At 36.9% G+C, this 21,149-nt stretch overlaps 1 protein-coding gene across 1 annotated transcript in view; it reads left to right on the plus strand.

The window, feature by feature from the left end:
* LOC120860689 (fibrocystin-L-like) overlaps positions 1 to 21,149 on the plus strand; it is a 177,416-nt gene that overhangs the window by 12,738 nt on the left and 143,529 nt on the right. Inside the window, exons 5-10 of the mRNA XM_040236441.1 lie at positions 9,911 to 9,968; positions 11,245 to 11,338; positions 14,938 to 14,991; positions 15,539 to 15,612; positions 16,739 to 16,781; positions 20,850 to 20,920. Coding sequence (XP_040092375.1) covers positions 9,911 to 9,968; positions 11,245 to 11,338; positions 14,938 to 14,991; positions 15,539 to 15,612; positions 16,739 to 16,781; positions 20,850 to 20,920 — 394 coding nt within the window. The remainder of the gene's footprint in view (positions 1 to 9,910; positions 9,969 to 11,244; positions 11,339 to 14,937; positions 14,992 to 15,538; positions 15,613 to 16,738; positions 16,782 to 20,849; positions 20,921 to 21,149) is intronic.

Below are 21,149 nucleotides of genomic sequence, written 5' to 3' on the forward strand. Positions count from 1 at the left end.
CTCCAACACCACAGTTCAAAATCAATTCCTTGGCACTCAGCTTTCTTTATAGTCCCACTCCCACATCCATACATGACTACTAGAAAATTTCTGATATTTATCACACGTCTCAAGCTAGAAGCCTGTTACATCCTTAGTGTCTTCCTTGCCTTCATCTTCAGCTCCAGAGCTATTCAGAAACTAAACCATGATGATCTTACCTTCCAGCTTAGCTGTGAAGGTCATTGTCCCCTTATCTTCTTTCCTGCCATACCCTTGGTTTTAATTCTGGTCTTGTCATTTCTCACTCACTATCACTGTGGCCTGTTGGCCTCTCCATCCTTTTTGATGGCACCATTCAGATGCCGCATTCAAAACCATACATATTATTATGTCTTTCCCCCACTCAGTATCTCGCCTTTACCCATTGTCTGTAGGTTTCCTCTATTATTTCATAGTATGGAACCAATTGTTTCCAGCAGTGTCTCCTAACATCCTCCCTGACCAAGGATCCATAGACCTAGCTCACTTCTGCCTAGTGAGTCCTACTCTTGCCTTGGGACTCTGAAGACTCCCCCATGCAGAGCTAAGTGATTCTCCTTGTGTTCCTCAGCTGTACAATGGCTCAGTGCTATTCAGGGTCCATATACAGGCTTCCTTATCTACTCTGACTTGGTCATATGTGAAACTCTGCCTCAGTTTCTTCATCTTCTATAAAATGGAGATTATCTCATTGCATCATGTAAAATGGAGGATTAAATGATAAGCTGATCAGAAAGAACCAGCACATAGTTATTACTATATAGTGTTTTATCTATATATCCCATTTATTACTAATCCACTGTGCAGTGATTATATTTTAATGTGTTTTTCTGAGCTAGAGGGGTTTGTTCAATGTTTCATCCCTAGAACAAGCATAACATTCAGCACTTAGTAGGAGCACAGGTTATATTTGCTGACTGATGCTTTTCCTCTGATTAAGACAAAAATAGATTTAATGCCATGCAACTGAATCTTCTTAAATTATTAGTGGTGTGTGGCCTGAAAATGTAATACAGAAAATTATTTTTTTTTAATTTAACAAAGTTATAGTTTTATATAATGAAAAACTGAACTGGTTCTACAAGGTTAATTAAAAACAAACAGGACCTCCTTGACTACTCACTCCACCTCATGTTCATTCTTCACATTTACCCCACTTTCAATAACTTTAGTTTTTTACTGTGGTATTTCTATACAAGAAGAATTTTTTATGGTTTTAAAAAAGTTGAAAAAATATTTATTTTGGTTTCACTGGGTTTTTGTTGCTGCTCTGGCTTTCTCTAGTTGAGACAAATGGAGGCTTCTCTTCATTGCAGTACACATGCTTCAGTGATTATGGCACAGGGGCATAGTTGCCTCAAAGCCTGTGGGATTTCCCCAGACCAGGGATCAAACTTGTGTCCCCTGCCTTGGCAAACAGATTCTTAACCATTGGGCCACCAGGGAAGTCTGAAGAGTATTACTTTTAATGTATGTAGATTATTTCATTTTCTCTATTGTGATATTTCTAAATAATAGGCTTCTCATTAAGAAATATGTTTATTGCCATTTCTGAGTCTTTAAAGTTTATTATCTACTTTATCTTACAATGGAAGATGAGATTTTGACACCTGTTTTCCTACATCTGTTCACTACTACTGTGTCATACAAGTCCCAAGCTTGGTAGCTTCAAGCAGCAACTGTTCATATTGCTTATGTATTCATCGGTCAGCTGTGTGGTTCTTCTGTTCTGGACAGAGCTAGACCGATCTCTGCTGCACTTACTCCTGTGTCTATGGTCAGCTGTGTGTTAGGCAGGAGGCTTTGCCAATCTCAACTGGGTACTTTGGAGGGCTTCAGCTGGAACAATCTAGCTAATTAGGCTTTGTTCTGTGTAGTGTCTCTGCCCTCCATAAAGTAGCCCAACTTATCAGATACTAGAGGCAGGGATCCCTCAGGAGAGCAGAAGTAGGCAGGGAGCCTTTAAGAGTAGGCTCAAAAATGTCATGCTACCTGTATTACATTCTAGTGGCCAAAGCAGGTTCTAAGGCCAGTCTGTATTCACGTCTCCCACTAAGAAGATCTGTAAAGAGAAATTGCAGGTGAAGATATGGGGAGTGAAAGATGATAGCCATGTCTGAAATAAATCTGCTACCCCTTCCCATGTCCAACACACATATCCTCCCACTCCTCCTTTACTTAGATGTGCCCCAGTTTTTAGTTGCTTCCCAGGTGGCGCAGTGATAAAGAATCTGCCTACCAGTGCAGGAGACACAGGATATGCAGGTTTGATGCCTGGGGCAGTTCGTGAAGATCCCCTGGAGTAGTAAATGGCAACTCACTCCAGTTTTCTTGCCTGGAGAATTGCCTGGACACAGGAGCCTGGCGGGCTACAGTCCATGGTGTTGCAAAGAGTCAGACACACACACACACACACACACACAGTCTTTTAGATCAATATTCATAACATCATAACATGGCTCAGTATCATGTAAAATACAATAAAAACATGACAGCAACGTCCAGTTGCTTTAAAAGTCTCCAAGTCTCTATGGCTCATATGAGCCATGCCGTGTAGGGCCACCCGAGATGGATGGGTCATAGTGGACAGTTCTGACAAAACGTGGTCCACTGGAGAAGGGAATGGAAAACCACTTCAGTATTCTTGCCTTGTGGACCCCATGAACAGTATGAAAAGGCAAAAAGATAGGACACTGAAAGATGAACTCCCCAGGTCAGTAGGTTCCCAATATGCTACTGGAGATCAGTGGAGAAAAAACTAGAGAAAGAATGAAGAGACAGAGCCAAAGCAAAAACAACACCCAGCTGTGGATGTGACTGGTGATGGAAATAAAATCTGATGCTGTAAAAAGCAGTATTGCATAGGAACCTGGAATGTTAGGTCCATGAATCAAGGCAAATTGGAAGTGGTCAAACAGGAGTTGGCAAGAGTGAACATCAACATTTTAGGAATCAGCAAACTAAAATGGACTGGAATGGGTGAATTTAACTCAGATGCCCATTATATCTACTACTGTGGGCAAGAATCCCTTAGAAGAAATGGAGTAGCCATCATGGTCAACAAAAGAGTCTGAAATGCACTACTTGGATACAGTCTCAAAAATGACAGAATGATCTCTGTTCACTTCCAAGGCAAACCATTCAATATCACAGTAATCCAAGTCTATGCCCCAGCCAGTAATGCTGAAGAAGCTGAAGTTGAACAGTTCTATGAAGACCTACAAGACCTTCTAGAACTAACACCCCCCAAAGATGTCCTTTTCATTATAGGGGACTGGAATGTGAAAGTAGGAAGTCAAGAAATTAGGCAAATTTGGCCTTGGAGTACAGAATGAAGGAGGGCAAAGGCCAATAGAGTTTTGCCAAGAGAACGCACTGGTCATAGCAAACACCCTCTTCCAACAACACAAGAGAAGACTCTACACATGGACGTCACCAGATGGTCAATACCGAAATCAGATTGATTACATTCTTTGGGCCAAAGATGGAGAAGCTCTATACAATCAGTAAAAACAAAACCTGGAGCTGACTGTGGCTCAGATCATGAAGTCTTTATTGGCAAACTAAGACTTAAATTGAAGAAAGTACAGAACAGATCCCTCGATTATACAGTGGAAGTGAGAAATAGATTCAAGGGATTGGATGTGATAGAGTGCCTGAAGAACTATGGACAGAGGTTTGTAACACTGTACAGGAAGCAGTGATCAAGACCATCCCCAAGAAAAAGAAATGCAAAAAGGCAAAATGTTTGTCTGAGGAGGCCTTACAGATAGCTGTGAAAAGGAGAGAAGTGAAAGGCAAAGGAGAAAAGGAAAGAGAAACCCATTTGAATGCAGAGTTCCAAAGAATAGCAAGGGGAGATAAGAAAACCTTCCTCAGTGATCAATGCTAAGAAATAGAGAAAAACAATAGAATGGGAAAGACTAGAGATCTCTTCAAGAAAATTAGAGATACCAAGGGAACATTTCATGCAAATATGGGCTCATTAAAGGACAGAAATGGTATGGACCTTACAGAAGCAGAAGATATTAAGAATATACAGAAGAACTATACAGAAAAGATCTTCACGACCCAGATAACCACAATGGTGTGATGACTCACCTAGAGTCAGACATCCTGGAATGCGAAGTCAAGTGGGCCCTAAGAAGCATCACTATGAAGAAAGCTAGTGGAGGTGATGGAATTCCAATTGAGCTATTTGAAATCCTAAAAGATGATGCTGTGAAAGTGCTGCACTCAATATGCCAGCAAATTTGGGAAACTCAGCAGTGGCCACAGGACTGGAAAAGCTTAGTTTTCATTCCAGTCCCAAAGAAAGGCAATGCCAAAGAATGCTCAACCTATCGCACAGTTGTACTCATCTCACCTGCTAGCAAAGTAATGCTCAAAATTCTCCAGGCCAGAATTCAACAATATGTGAACTATGAACTTTCAGATGTTCAAGCTGGATTTAGAAAAGGCAGAGGAACCAGATATCAAATTGCCAACATCCGTTGGATCATTGAAAAAGTGAGGGAGTTCCAGAAAAACATCTATTTCTGCTTTATTGACTATGCCAAAACCTTTGAGTGTGTGGATCACAAAAAACTGTGGAAAATTCTGAAAGAGATGGGCATACCAGATCACCTGACCTGCCTCTTGAGAAATTTGTATGCAGGTCAGGAAGCAACAGTTAGAACTGGATATGGAACAACAGACTGGTTCCAAATTGGGAAAGGAGTACGTCAAGGCTGTATATGGTCATCCTGCTTATTTAACTTATATGCAGAATACATCATGAGAAACGCTGGACTGGAAGAAGCACAAGCTGGAATCAAGGAGAAATGTCAATAACCTCAGATATGCAGATGACACCACACTTGTGACAGATAATGAAGAACTAAAGAGCCTCTTGATAAAAGTCAAAGAGGAGTGAAAAAGTTGGCTTAAAATTCAACATTCAGAAAACTAAAGTCATGGCATCTGGTCCCATCACTTCCCCCATGGCAAACAGATGGGGAGGCAATGGAAACAGTGTCAGACTTTATTCTTTTGGTCTCCAAAATCACTGCAGATGGGGACTGCAGCCATGAAATTAAAAGACGCATGCTCCTTGGAAGAAAAGTTATGACCAACCTAGACAGCATATTAAAAAGCAGAGACATTACTTTGCCAACAAAGGTCTGTCTAGTCAGAGCTATGGTTTTTCCAGTGGTCATGTATGGATGTGATAGTTGGACTACAAAGAAAGCTGAGCACCAAAGAATTGATGCTTTTGAACGGTGATGTTGGAGATGACTCTTGAGAGTCCCTTGGACAGCATAGAGATCCAACCAGTCCATCCTAAAGTAAATTAGTCTTGAACGTTCATTGGAAGGATGATGCTGAAGCTGAAGCTCCAATACTTTGGCCACCTCATGTGAAGAAGTGACTCATTAGAAAGACCCTGGTGCTGGGAAAGATTGAAGGCAAGAGGAGGATGGGACGACAGAGGATGAGATTGTTGGATGGCATCACCCACTCAATGGACATGAGTTTGAGTAAACTCCGGGAGTTGGTGATGGACAGGGAAGTCCAGTGTGCTGCAGTCCATGGGGTCACAAAAAGTTGAACATGACTGAGTGACTGAACTAAGCTGAAGTGCTCACTCTCACTTTTTGTTCTTACTGAGGATCAATAACATTTGCACACTTTCACTGAGTTTTTTAAAACCCTTTACACTATTACACATTTATAGGATCTAATTCTCATACTATTTTCTAATTTTATCATTTTCATGATATTTCATTTCTCATGACAAATCTTTATCCTTGACTGCTATTGTAGGTTAATTATTCTTAATTTTCAGAATCTTCTACCTTCTTTTTCTGTTTTCTATGAAATAATTTTATCTGACATCTTCACTGATTCTTTGCTGGTGGTGTATTGAAAATCTGTTTCTGATCTGTCTCCTCAAATTATAATAGTAACTAATCTGTTGTTTAATATGCATTCTTCAGTTATTTTTTTACCACAGATATAATTTATGTGAGTACATTTTGACTTAGAGAGATTGATTTGCACACAATTCGGCAGTTCCTCTAGCTTCTCTTCCTCTACCTTCTCTATTATTCTACCTCTAAAAGTGGTATTTTCCCTAAATAAAAAAATTTTTTAAGTAGTATTTTGACTGGGTGTTTTATATCTTACTACTTTTACACTGATTCTCCTTTAAGCATTTCTAAAGTGTGAAAGAATGAGTCCAAAGTCATCCTTAGCCTCAAATTTCAAAATTTATCTCTTATTGGCAGTCTTAAAAAAAAAATCCGTCCTTTTACTTCAAGTACCTGAGCATCTTTCTTTTAGGTTGTTCCTGAATGAGAAGGAGTGGGGAGGAAACAGCTGCCAATCACTGAGAGTCTACTTCATGCTAAATTTTTTGCTTGTATAATTTTTGTATCCATGCAGAGGTCATCCTTTTCTCCACCAGCACTGTTCCTCCTCCAAAAACTTCAGTTATTCCTTTAAATCCTGCCCATGTTCCTGTCCTCTTCCATTTTCTGAAGCACCCTTTTCTTTCTGCAGATGGACTCTTCTTGATCTATTTCTAGCTTGTTTTCTCCTGTATTATTTGTTTCTAGGTGTGGATTTTGATCTGCATGTATCCCAGTCATTGAGCAATCTTTATCCATCCATCAGTTCTGCTCTTTACCTGTTCAGAATTAATTTTGTTTTTCAAAATGCTTCCTTGGTGGCTCAGATGGTAAAGCGTCTGCCTGCAATGCGGGAGACCCGGGTTCAATTCCTGGGTCAGGAAGATCCCCTGGAGAAGGAAATGGCAATCCACTCCATCACTCTTGCCTGGAAAATCTCATGGACGGAGGAGCCTGATAGGCTACAGTCCATGGGGTCATAAAGAGTCGGACACGACTGAGCAACTTCACTTTCAGTTTCACTTTCCCTTTTGTGGTAATTATTTCTCATTTTTTTCTTTTCAAATGAAGTTGGCATATGTTTACTTGATTGAATAATAATAGCCAATGACTAATAAAATGTTGATTTTACTAATGTGTCAGGTTTTGTGTAACTCTGGAGAGTTATCATGAGCTTAGTTACTAAAACTTATTTTGATGAAGTCTTCCCAAGTTTTGCTTCTATGTTTTTGAAAAACGCTTTGCTATCTTTTGTTTATGAGTGTAACCCATAAAGGGTGAAAACCCATGTTCAGTTCAGTCGCTCAGTCGTGTCCGACTCTTTGTGACACCATGAATCACAGCACACCAGGCCTCCCTGTCCATCATCAACTCTCGGAGTTCACTCAGACTCACATCCATCAAGTCAGTGATGCCATCCAGCCATCTCATCCTCTGTCGTCCCCTTCTCCTCCTGCCCCCAATCCCTCCCAGCATCAGAGTCTTTTCCAATGAGTCAACTCTTCTCATGAGGTGGCCAAAGTACTGGAGCTTCAGCTTTAGCATCATTCCTTCCAAAGAAATCCCAGGGCTGATCTCCTTCAGAATGGACTGGTTGGATCTCCTTGCAGTCCAAGGGACTCTCAAGAGTCTTCTCCAACACAACAGTTCAAAAGCATCAATTCTTCGGCACTCAGCCTTCTTCACAGTCCAACTCTCACATCCATACATGACCACAGGAAAAACCATAGCCTTGACTAGATGGACTTAGTCGGCAAAGTAATGTCTCTGCTTTTGAATATACTATCTAGGTTGGTCATAACTTTTCTTCCAAGGAGTAAGCGTCTTTTAATTTCATGGCTGCAATCACCATCTGCAGTGATTTGGGAGCCAAAAAAAATAAAGTCTGGTTTCATTCTTTTACAAGTGGTTGACCAGTTTTCCCAGCACCACTTGTTAAAGAGATTGTCTTTACTCCATTGTATATTCTTGCCTCCTTTGTCAAAGATAAGGTGTCCGTATGTGTGTGGATTTATCTCTGGGCTTTCTATTTTGTTCCATTGATCTATATTTCTGTCTTTGTGCCAGTACCATACTGTCTTGATGACTGTGGCTTTGTATTAGAGCCTGAAGTCAGGCAAGTTGATTCCTCCAGTTCCATTCTTCTTTTTCAAGATTGCTTTGGCTATTCGAGGTTTTTTGTATTTCCATACAAATCTTGAAATTATTTGTTCTAGTTCTGTGAAAAATATCACTGGTTCTAACACTACACACAAAAATAAACTCAAAATGGATTAAAGATCTAAATATAAGAACAGAAACTATAAAACTCCTAGAGGAGAACATAGGCAAAACACTCTCTGACATAAATCACAGCAGGATCCGCTGTGATCCACCCCCCAGAATTCTGGAAATAAAAGCAAAAATAAACAAATGGGATCTAATTAAAATTAAAAGCTTCTGCACAACAAAGGAAACTATAAGCAAGGTGAAAAGACAGCCTTCTGAATGGGAGAAAATAATAGCAAATGAAGCAACTGACAAACAACTAATCTCAAAAATATACAAGCAACTTATGCAGCTCAATTCCAGAAAAATAAACGACCCAATCAAAAAATGGGCCAAAGAACTAAATAGACATTTCTCCAAAGAAGACATACCGATGGCTAACAAACACATGAAAAGATGCTCAACATCATTCATTATCAGAGAAATGCAAATCAAAACCACAATGAGGTACCACTTCACACCAGTCAGAATGTCTGCAGTCCAAAAGTCTGCAAGCAATAAATGCTGGAGAGGATGTGGAGAAATGGGAACCCTCCTACACTATTGGTGGGAATGCAAACTAGTACAGCCACTATGGAGAACAGTGTGGAGATTCCTTAAAAAATTGCAAATAGAACTGCCTTATGACCCAGCAATCCCACTGCTGGAAATACACATTGAGGAAACCAGAATAGAAAGAGACACATGTACCCCAGTGTTCATCGCAGCACTGTTTATAATAGCCAGGACATGGAAACAACCTAGATGTCCATCAGCAGATGAATGGATGAGAAAGCTGTGGTACATATACACAATGGAGTGTTACCCAGCCATTAAAAAGAATACATTTGAATCAGTTCTAATGAGGTGGATGAAACTGGAGCCGATTATGCAGAGTGAAGAAAGAAAAACACCAATACAGTATACTAACACATATATATGGAATTTAGAAAGATGGCAATGATGACCCTGTATTCGAGACAGCAAAAGAGACACAGATGTGTAGAGCAGACTTTTGGGCTCAAAGGGAAAGGGAGAGGTTGGGATAATTGGAAAAATGGCATTGAAACATGTATACTATCATGTAAGAAACGAATCGCCAGTCTATGTTCGATACAGGATACAGGATGCTTGAGGCTGGTGCATGGGGATGACCCAGAGAGATGTTATGGGGAGGGATGTGGGAGGGGGGTTCATGTTTGGGAATGCATGTACACCCGTGGTGGATTCATGTCAATGTATGGCAAAACCAATACAGTATTGTAAAGTAAAATAAAGTAAAAATTAAAATAAAAAAAAAAATTAAGTCTGACACTGTTTCCACTGTTTCCCCATCTATTTCCCATGAAGTGATGGGACCAGATGCCATGATCTTCGTTTTCTGAATGTTGAGCTTTAAGCCAACTTTTTGTAGGGTTTTCTTTAATTTTATTCCACCAAATTCTTAAAAGTCTTTACTTGACAGCTTTATTACTATGGTTTGGCTTACACTGATGACAAAAGGCTGATTGAATTTTAAACCTTCAAAAAGAAACATTTTGAAATGAAAGATGATTTTTATGGACAGGGAAAAAAATTTTGAATAATCAGAGTAATATTTTAAACTCTATTTCTTATATATAAAAAAGAATATTTTCATACTTGTATTATGGCTGTTGTTCAAATATAAAATAATGAAAGAAGCAGAGATATTTCATAAAATTAGGAACAAGATAGAGATAAGATTGCTTATCAACAGTATTATTTTGCAGGCAAAAAGTTTCAGAACCCCAACAATAAGGAGCATCACACCTTTATCTGGAACTCCAGGTCTGTTATATAACAACTGAAATATTTTTTTGGTTTATAGTAATTAATTTTTAGTATGTAAAATATATGATACCTAAAAATTTATAAATAGCATTTTCTGATTATAAAATAGAGATTGTTTAATGCTTTTTAGTAGCTGCATCTAAATCTATTATAATATATTAAACTTTCCCTATATTGAATGTTAGTTGGCTTCTAGTGTTTTTATAATAACTATAGTTGTATCAGCTTGTAATTCCAACAGGAATATGTGAGAATGTCCTTCTTTCTAAACCTTGACAATTCTAGGTACTCTTGCTTTTTCAAGAATTTATGTGAAAAATATACTCCTATACCAGCCCCTAAGGGGCTGACCCTGGCTTCACCTCCTCCAAGCTCAGTGGACATTGGTTACTGGGAGGCAGAAGGTCTTTTCTCCTTTTCCTTTTTTTTATAAAAAGAATTTATGTGAAAAGTATTGTAAGTTTTTTCCCGAATTTTTCCACTTCTTTGATTTATGTAATTAATTTTGTATTTATTAAAGATTTTTATTTCTTCTTTTCATGAATTACCAGTTCAGCTCTTTGGTAATTTAAGGCTAGTCATTTATTTCCATATTAAGTTACAAGAATTATTTGTATTTTAAAACTGTATGTCATATATATATCTTACTGATGGGAAATATTTTTAATTTATTGTTTGCTTTTTAAATATATTAATGATGTTTCTGTCATCACTTAATTTTTATTATTCAATCTATAGATCTTAACCTCTGTTATTTCTCCCTTCATTTTATGCTGCCTTCATTTTATAGTCAGGATCCCACTATCCTGACTATAGAAATACTACATAAATTTTTACTTATTTTTCAAGAGTTTTTGTGGGTTTATTATTTATATTGAATTTTTATTTTACCTAGAATTTACTTCATTTTTTGGTATAAAGTAGTGATCTTATTTACATTTTCTCAAATAAATCACCCATGACCCAAGCAATATTTATTGAATAATTCATCCTATCTGACCCAAGCAATATTTATTGAATAATTCATCCTATCTTCCACAAAACACCTCTTAAGCTATAAATACTTATAGATACCTCTTTAATACTATACATATTTATTTATGATTTATTTTTTTATTAGAACTTTCAGAGCAGTTCTAAACGATATAGTGAACACAAGATATAAGTGTCTGAATGCTGGGTTTATTGGGAAACTCTGTAAAGTTTTAATATTAAATGTATGGATATATAGATAGATGATCTTGCACTGAGTTTTTTCTCTGTTTGCTTTTAGGTACACTAATAACAATCCGAGGCAGAATCTTCACTGATGTCTATGGAAGTAATACGGCACTAAGCTCTAATGGGAAAAATGTGAGGATTTTGAGGTAAGTTTTTGATGTGGCAACAAAAATATTCTTATAACTCATAGATGAGATGTGATATCCCATGAATAATGGGTCCAATGATATTAAAAACCACTACAATGTGATGAGAGTCCCAGTATTTTCCAGCGATGTTATGCAAGGAAAAGTAGACTGTTGCATAGTTCATTGGCATAGAAACAATGGCCATCATTGTTAATCAGCTATATTCCAATATAAAATAAAAAGTTAAAAAAAGGAGAAACCATGGCCAATATACTTTTCTCTTTTGGTCTGACAAAACTGCTTATTTTTCTATGATGGACTTTATTAATAGGAGGTACATGGAAGAAGGCTAATAGCAATTGAGCTGAAATCACAGAACTTCATTACTGGAGAACTTTATTACTTAATCAAGCTGCCTCATTTTGCACATATTAAAGAAAAAAAAAAAAAAAACACACCTCTGAAGCCTAGAGGTCCATGGCTTAGTAAAGGTCAGGAGGAGAACGCAAGTTTCCCAACAGGCATTTTGGCAGTTTTTCTACTGCACATGGTGTATGGGGGAGAGCTGAAACTGAAAAAAGTCAATAATGTACTAAGAGGCTAGGATTTAAATCCTAATTCCTCCATGTTCTAACTATGTACCAGATGGTAACATTGCTGATTACCAAAAGTATTGTCCACACTTTGGGCAGGAAATAGCAATGTCGCTAGAGTTATGTAACTTCCTGCAGCATTGGTGGGGTTATCTCTGTCCTGCCTTAAAAGACCGGAAGTCATGCTCATTTCCTCTGTAGTTGAAATTTACTTCTCTTTAATACAAAGGAATGGATAGAAATTATTTCTTGAAATCACAGAATCACAGTCAGACAAGACTTCAGAGGTCAGGCTACCCAGCCTCTATATTCTGATAACCCTGAGATACTATATATAAATATAGAAAAAAATTCACACAGAATCAAATCACAGTTTCCAAGATACTTCATGCTTGTTGAATACATGTATAAAATGGGTAAATGGATAAATTAATATTCAGCACACATATGTGTACATATGATTTTATAAAATATGCAATTTGAAAGGTTTTGCTAAATGAAATAAATATGATTCTATGGGGCAAAGCTCTCAATTAAATCATATTTGCATAAATCTATTATTCTAGAAATATTTTTATTGATTCCTTATATAAAATAAAAGGACTACTAAAATAAACAAATATTTAACACTTTATATGGACCATTTAGTATAAGTATTTTGTCTATTTCTGTATGGTTGAGTATTAAGAATGTTTTATATCTCAATTCTAAAAGCAGATTTTTCTAAGTCATCCTTTCCCTAATGATGCCAGGAAATAGAAGGTTTAACTTTCAAGTGATTCCTTTTTTCCTGCTCTGTAGTTGAAATTTACTTATCTTTAATACAAAGGAATGGATAGAAATTATTTCATGAAACCACAGAATCACAGTCAGAAGAGACCTCAGAGCAGGCTGCCCAGCCCCTATACTCTGGTAACCCTGAGATACTATTAATATATATAAATGTAGAAAAAAAATCACACATTGATCTATAGGCAAAGGTTTTAGAACTGCTTTTATCTCATTTCTATCACATTCATTGTGACTCTGGAGCCCTCAAGGCACTCTGCTGCTGCTTCTGTGGCTAAGTCGCTTCAGTCATATCCGACGCTACTGTGCCTGAATTTTTAAGTGGAAGCAGTGAATGGGCTGAGTCTTGACCGAAAGTCAGGAGACTGAGCACCCAAGCTGCTTCTGCTTCTCACAAGCTTTGTCAGTTTGCCAAATCTCCACATTCAGACCAGGTACAAATGATAGAGGACATGCAAATGACTCAAGGACCTAGTGCCTACTAAAGGAGCTTTTGGTCTAAAAGACAGAGTGAGGGAAAAAAAATTAAATATATGTATTTAAGGGCAAATAGGGTAATATTACCATAGAGAGGCAAACCCACACCACTGTAGGAATTATAGGGTATGGTTAAGAATGTACTGGAGAAGGCAATGGCACCCCACTCCAGTACTCTTGCCTGGAAAATTCCATGGATGGAGGAGCCTGGTAGGCTGCAGTCCATGGGGTCGCTAAGTCGGACATGACTGAATGACTTCACTTTCACCTTTCGCTTTCATGCATTGGAGAAGGAAATGGCAACCCACCTCCAGTGTTCTGGCATGGAGAATCCCAGGGACGGGGGAGCCTGGTGGGCTGCTGTCTATGGGGTTGCACAGAGTCGGACACAACTGAAGTGACTTGGCAACTTAGCAAAGAATGTACACTAGAGCAGAGCTTTCTAGGTTTGAATTCCTGCTCTGCCCCTTCCTGGCTGCAGGCTTGGGTAAGCTACTTATCCTCCCTGCTGTCTCTTCATCTGTAAAATGGAAGGATACTAGTTACTAACGTGTAAGTACTAACGCATAAGTTTCCAGGACTTAATGTAACGCTGTAAATGCTGGCTGCTAAGTTTGTTATTTATTTGCAGTGAAACAAAAGGTTAGAAAGAGAATATGAACTTATACATTTCTGTAATAGGTATACTAATTCAGTTTACTTTCTTTATAACCTAATGTAATGATCAAATGAAAGAATTTGTATGAAAACTATGTTAAAAAGTTTGAAGTTCTCTGCTAGCAGATATGCATTTTTTATAATTCAGGCTTGTATCTGGCCTTACTTTGTATCTGGATTTGCTGTCCCAGAAGCCGGGGATTTAGTCTGGTGTTGCAAAGAATGTGATAGCTGTCAGTTACCTACAAGCTCCCAGTATCACTGGGTTCTATCAGCCTTAAAGTAATAGGTCAGTCTAGTCAGCTGGGGAAAGAAATGTGAAGGCAGATTTTCCTCTCGGCTTCTAATCCTTCTCAGCTTCTTGTTCCCATTTCATTGGCACTGATCCTATTAGACATTCTTTTCATCCCAATTATTTTGAGACGTGAGCCTTGTTTAACTCATATGAAACTTTTGTATTGGAATTACTTGAACTTCAGATGGAAGAGTCCCTGTTATCTACATTTGCTACCCTTACAGTATTAATCACTCTACAACACACCAAATATGTTATGATTATCATGTTTATTGTCATTCTTCCCCAGTTATATTGTCAGTCCTATAACAGCAGAGATCTTGGCTCACTGATGTGCTCCAGCATCTAGAGCAAAAACTGTAACATAATAAATGGTCAGTAGATGTTTGTTGTGGAGAAGGCAATGGCACCCCACTCCAGTACTCTTGCCTGGAAAATCCCATGGGCGGAGGAGCCTGGTGGGCTGCAGTCCATGGGGTCCCAAAGAGGCGGACACAACTGAGCGACTTCACTTTCACTTTTCACTTTCATGCATTAGAGAAGGAAATGGCAACCCACTCCAGTGTTCTTGCCTGCAGAATCCCAGGGATGGGGGAGCCTGGTGGGCTACCGTCTATGGGGTCACACAGAGTCGGCCACGACTGAAGCGACTTAGCAGCTTAGCAGATGTTTGTTGAATGAATGATGGATACTATTAAGTGATTGGGAGAAAAAAAATAAGGTGGCAGTAAGCTTGGTGGGAGGAGAGCATTTTGAAACAATATATTAAACACAACTTGATCTTTTCCAATGAAATATTTATACAGAGTTTATATTGGAGGAATGCCCTGTGAGCTTCTCATATCACAGTCTGATAATTTGTAAGTAATTCAAATATTTTTTTTAGAAAAATAAATAGTAGATATAAACATACTAGATTTAAATAGTAATTTCTAGCAATATTGCATATCCAAATGCTTTATAACAGTATAATTGTAATATTTGATATAGTAATTTATCAGTCATTGATATAGTTAGATGGTAACCTGATCTCCACTATCTCTAGTCTGTTATGATATGAACTGTTGTTTAAATTATTTTGAGAAAAGTGTTTTGAGAAATACCTTTATCAAATAATTGTTTCACTTGGTAGTGTTTTAAATTCTTTAAAAGGAATATCAATGGGGATGACCAAATTAATGGTGAAATATTTAATTTTTAAATAACTTCAACAAAGACTGGGAAATATTTATTCAAATAACTTCAGCTAAGATTGGGAAATATTTTCATTTTACAAAAATCTTTGTTGTAGCAACAGTTTCTGTCCTGATACATATTCTGAAATTCATAAGATTTTTTGAGGGAAACACAATATTTTAAAACTTCAATGTCAATGTAAGCTTTGAAATTAAATGCATATTTTATTAGGTATGGTCTAAAACTAGATCACCCAAATGGAGACATGGGTTCTATGGTTTGTAAGATGAGTGGAACTTACATTGGTAAGTGTTGACCATCATTTATCATAGTTCTCAGAAATGCCTGACTGTATTTCCTTGTTTGGCATTCTCTTAGACCGCTCCTGTGGCCTCATCCCTTTTTTTAATATTAGCACTTCCTGTTTACCTTGGGTTTTTTTCAGCATCACGTAAGCATGTATGATAAACCTTTTTCTAAGATTCACACTGAAGTGTCAAGTGTCTTTTTTTTCCGTTTGTTCTGTCATTTAAATGTTTCCATTACTAATTTAGCTGTTTACCTGTAGCTTTAATTTTACTCCGATTTTTACTCCTTGCTCTATGTACCTCAGAATCATAAACATTTTAGTTAATGAGCTTTATTCCTTCTGCCTTGGGTTTCTCTGGTGGCTCAGACGGTAAAGAATCCATGTGAAACTCAGGAGATCCAGGTTCAATCCCTGGGGTGGGAAGATCCCCTGGAGAAGGGAATGGCAACCCACTCCAGTATTCTTGCCTGGAGAATTCCATGGACAGAGGAGCCTAGAGGGCTACAGTCTATGTGGACATGACTGAACGACTAACACACACGCCTACACACACACACGCACACACATATACACACACATATACACATTCCTTCTGCCTCACAGCCTTCGCAAGTTTCCAGTCCTGAAAGTTTCAGATAAAATGTCTTGTCTTCGAAAAAGCCTGATCCCCAGCTTTGCATTCTCAAAGTTTGTTCTCCTTTTCCTTGATAGCTTTATCACAGTTTTTAGTTCTCTGTGTCGTTGCTTTTGACTGACTATATCCTCCGTTTGATAGTGTGCTCACCCTGCACCTCTCAACCCATCACTGACCCAATTAAATAGCTGTTAAATGAATGAAAGAAAATTGAGGGCAATATGATTGCATATATGTTCTTTTATTCTTCATTCATTATTATACTTTGTGAGGTTTTCCTGGTTACAACCTTGAGACATCTTATTTGTATATCTTAAAGTAGTAGGTGTTTCTTTAAGATATTTTGTTTTCATTTCTTTGAGGATTAGTAGATCGTTGCATAATTACGGTGTTAATTTTCTTTGCTTTTAAATCAGCTTTATAATATACAGTTATTATTCTCCTGTGATTGAGAATTTAATTGATTGTGTATTTTAATTAATTCCAGGTCATCACAATGTCAGCTTCATCTTGGATAGTGATTATGGAAGGTAGATCATTTTGTAAATAATAATTTTCATAATTGATTCAACTGGGAAAATAAAAGTGTATATTTACTTTGTGCTATATATCCCTAGATTAAAAACTTAATTACTTTCAAAAAATTAATCTCTTTACCCAAATTAACATTTAAGGAGTCTATAACTCCTGTTCACTAGTAATTTGGGTCTCAGACATGGCCTTTCAGTTGCTGGGAAATCTAGCATTACTTAAAACAATGAATAAAAAAAAAATCTTTGATTGTGATATGAAAAAGTGATATTTTATGTTTTGTAGTCCTTCTTGTTTATAAAATTGTTTTGATAACTAATTTTTTTTGAATGTAAGAATAAATAAAGCTTCATGGTTAATACTACCTGATAATGATTTTCTCTTAAAGTATCAAGACAAATAGAATTGTGAAAGATGGTAGCTACAGCTTTTAATTGTTCATTCTAATACCAATATTAATAACTTATATTTATGATTTCTAGTAAAACTAGAACTTATTTCCAGATATCCTAATTTCAGTCAGAAAGACCTTATAGAAATAAGAGAATATGCAAATCTCAACACATGTTGCAAGACTCATAGATATCATAAAGAACCTTTATGGCAGGCATGGCATTAAGCACTTTACATATATTATCTGGCTTAATACTCCCAGAGAACCTATAAATTGGATGTTTTCATCTATCCCATATTGCACACTGGGAAAGCGAGACTTAGGAACATTAAATGATTTGCCTAGGAATATTCAGCTGGTAGGAAACAGAGCTAGAATGTGAACCCATGCAGTCTGACCCCAGGACCTAAGCCTTTCGTCCCGGTGCTTTGCCATGACCGATGGAGGGTCTCAGTCACAGAACCACATCTTATCACTGTTTAACGCCCTGACCCAGGATTCTCTACCGTGGGGGGATTACCCCACTCCTGGAACATTCACAAGGGTGTGTTTTGGGCATTTGTTGGCCCTCCCAGTCATTGGAGCATGCTGCTGGCCTTTTATGGGCAGGACCATGATGTGCCAAACCTAAATTGTTCTTCCCAAAATGTCATAGCATCTCCCGTTTGTAAAGTTGATTGAAATCCAAATAAGTCACATCATTTAGCCATCCAATACTAATGTAGTAGACCAATGATGGAAAATTGTTGACTTTATTTGTCTCTGAAGAGAGACTCAGTGACTAAAAGTTTGGAAAGTGGCAATATTATAATCAAAGTAGATGTTATTCCTGTTCATTGTTTACAGGCTGTAAGAGAAGGATGAGATTTGGTCCCTGCATGTATGGAAATGCAGTTGGGTTGGTGAAACTAAATCCATTATCACTGTATTTATAGATGAGCTAGTTCTAGGCACCTAGAGTCAGTAGATTTATTGCCAAGTTATAAACCTGGGCTGGACATTTCTTTTAATTATTTAAAAAATTATTTATAATTATAATAACTATAATACTTAAATTTGAGACTTACTGTGTACCTGCCCTATTTTAAGCCATTAATGAATATCAAAACAACCTTATGTGTACTATTAGTACCATTTTTCAGCTGAAGAAATTGAGGCACACTTTTTAAAAAATTGTGGGTTCCCAAAGCCGAGGGACTGTATTTTTTTCTTTTTTTAAAGTTTTTATTATTATTACTTTTTGACCATGACTCGTGGCTTGTGGAATCTTAGTTCCCCAAACAGGGATTGAACCCTGGCTCCAGCAGTAAAAGTGTCAAGTCCTAACCACTGGACACTTTATTATAGAATAATATATACTGCACTAAAATCTTGAAGAATTTTATAATTCAAGATAAAGCCAGAGTGGGTGATATGTAAACAGAGCTAAGATTTACCTTTATGGTTTACATGGGACAGTAACTTAGTCCCATGACTTAACTGTGATTTTCTGTAAGGACATGGCCTACTTAAATATAACTTGATAAGATCAGACAATAGGATTTTATTGAAATATTAGCAAAATGTGTTAGAAGCAATGATATTGAGTTTTAAATGATTTTGTGAACTATATATGGTTCCTTTATGCTGTCAATGTCATTCTTCCTAAGGTGAGAAAAGTGAATTCTTAGTTCTAAGTCTGAATGAGAGGTGCTAATTGCCAAATTCATCATACGTCTCTCAGAGAAATAATTATCCAAAAATAGAAGGTTTGAATGATTGAGCTTGATTGTGATTGATAGGTATACATAAGTCAATATGCAGCATTAACATACCCCCAAAATTAGAAAATTTGTACATATATAGGCAAAAATATTGCATAAAATTGTTAATACTGTGATCTTGACTTATAATCATTGTTTCCTTTTTTAAGCCAATGGATTTCCTTTTGTTTAAGTGTCTCAGGGTTTAAGAAATTGTATTTCTATATAAAACAGTCTTAAGAATTTAAGGTGATTGTTAAAAACACGATATTTACTACTTAAAAATCTAGTTTTAAGATTACATGGCATTTTTAAAATGTTGTCATTTTCTAATTAATAAAATCCATATTTTACAAATTTCTGGAGCATTCCTGAATATCAGATGAAACAGTTGGAGACCGTGTGACATCTATTTTGTATTACTTTTAAAAAGAAAATTTGTTGAAGTATAGTTGATTTACAATGTTGTATGCATTCTGTATTTCTTTTAATGGGCAACCTTCCCTCTTCTATTACCCCAAGTTCAAACAACAGCTGTTCCAAACTGATAAGGTTTAGATGAGACTCTCTTAATTGAGAAATGCCTAGTTATTATCAATGAATTAGTGAAAATCACCTCAGTGTCATACCAAATAAATTACATTCAAATTTTATTTCAGGAGGCAATTTCCCCACCAGCTTAAAAAGCAGAGTTAATTTTTTAGAGACAGGATCTGACCACAGACATTGTTGGAACTGGCTTCATTTTAGATCTTTAAGAAGTCAACTGAAAGGCTTATAATATAAACATTTAAAATCCAGTGTGAACCTCTTAAATAACTAAGTTAGCATAGCATATTTTCAGGGACTCTTTAGCTTTGCAGATGCACAGTATAATGCCTGTGTTAGATTCATAGGGAGTTGACTGTTGGTCTCCACCGAAAGGTTTCCATTATCCTTATAGATTCCGGTTCATTGTGCTCTAATTATGATGAATGAGTTTGGAGTCTTAGATAACATTAGAATATCTTAACTTTTCTAATTATGAATGTAATGGAGGTAATTAAGAGAAAGCATTCGGGTTTAGGATCATATTCTTTCCATTCCTAGCCCTTTAGGCTATGGAAGTCCAAGTATGTATCTATCAAAAACATGAATAGGCTCTGTGTTTATTAAGGGTGACTTAACTGGTGGACTGTTGTGACCTTCACTCATCCTTTGTATCTCATGTAAGTTAGTGGCTGGAGAGGAGAACTGTGTAGTACCCAGGGCTCTGCACTCAAACTGCCTGGTTCAAATTCCATTTCTGCTACTGTCTTTGTGATCTTGACTAAGATAACAGTCAACTAATTTTTTTTTTTTTTTTTTTGGCCATGCTGCATGGCATGTGGGATTTTGGTTCCCTGGTCAGGGATCGAAACCATGCCCCCTGCATTGGAAGGGCAGAGTCTTAACCACTGGATCGCCAGGGAAATCACTGATCTTGACTAAGAAGAATTTTCTCTGAGTATTACCTACCTCATGGGATTGATATAAGAATTAAATAGCATAGTAATTAGAAGCTTAAAAAAGAGTTCAGTGATGTTAGTTACTCTATCACTAAATGGGTTATAAGAACCCCAGGTGGTCATCCATAGAGCCCAACTTTTATGAAGGGCAGTCCTCCTGTGTGTTTATTTTTTTAAGTTAATACAAATTCCTACTTTATTGAACTTTATTTATTTGCATGTAATAAAAAGTGCATATTTTAAATGTGCAGTTCAGTGAGTGCTGGCAAATGTGTTTGGTATATTTGTGGATTAAAAAAAACAGGCTATAGAACATCTTTATTTTCCTCAAAAGTTCGTTCTTGGTCCTTTGTAAATTTTGATATGATTTCTATCAAGTAAAAGAAAATTTCCTAAAATAAAGGTCATTTATAAAGCAAGAATTTTTACTTTTTTTTTAAACAGGAGTTTACCAGAAAAAATGGCATATTTTGTTTCTTCTCTCAATAAAATTTCAATGTTTCAAACATATGCAGGTATGTGACCTTTCTGTGTGAGGGGAAGGCAAGGGAAGAGAAGTGCATATACTTTATTTCATCAAATAAAATACAACAGTGATTGTAAAGTGTGCTGTATTATTTCATGTAGTTCTAAGAACAAAAAAACACCCAAGATAAGGAGTGCACTAGGAAGCCCTGACATTAAGCCAGGATCTACAAAAAGCCAGGATCTGTAGCCAAAAACTACATTTCTGGTGTCAGGTTG

Source organism: Oryx dammah, unplaced genomic scaffold, assembly GCF_014754425.2.
Source record: "Oryx dammah isolate SB20612 unplaced genomic scaffold, SCBI_Odam_1.1 HiC_scaffold_11163, whole genome shotgun sequence".
NCBI lineage: Eukaryota > Metazoa > Chordata > Mammalia > Artiodactyla > Bovidae > Oryx > Oryx dammah.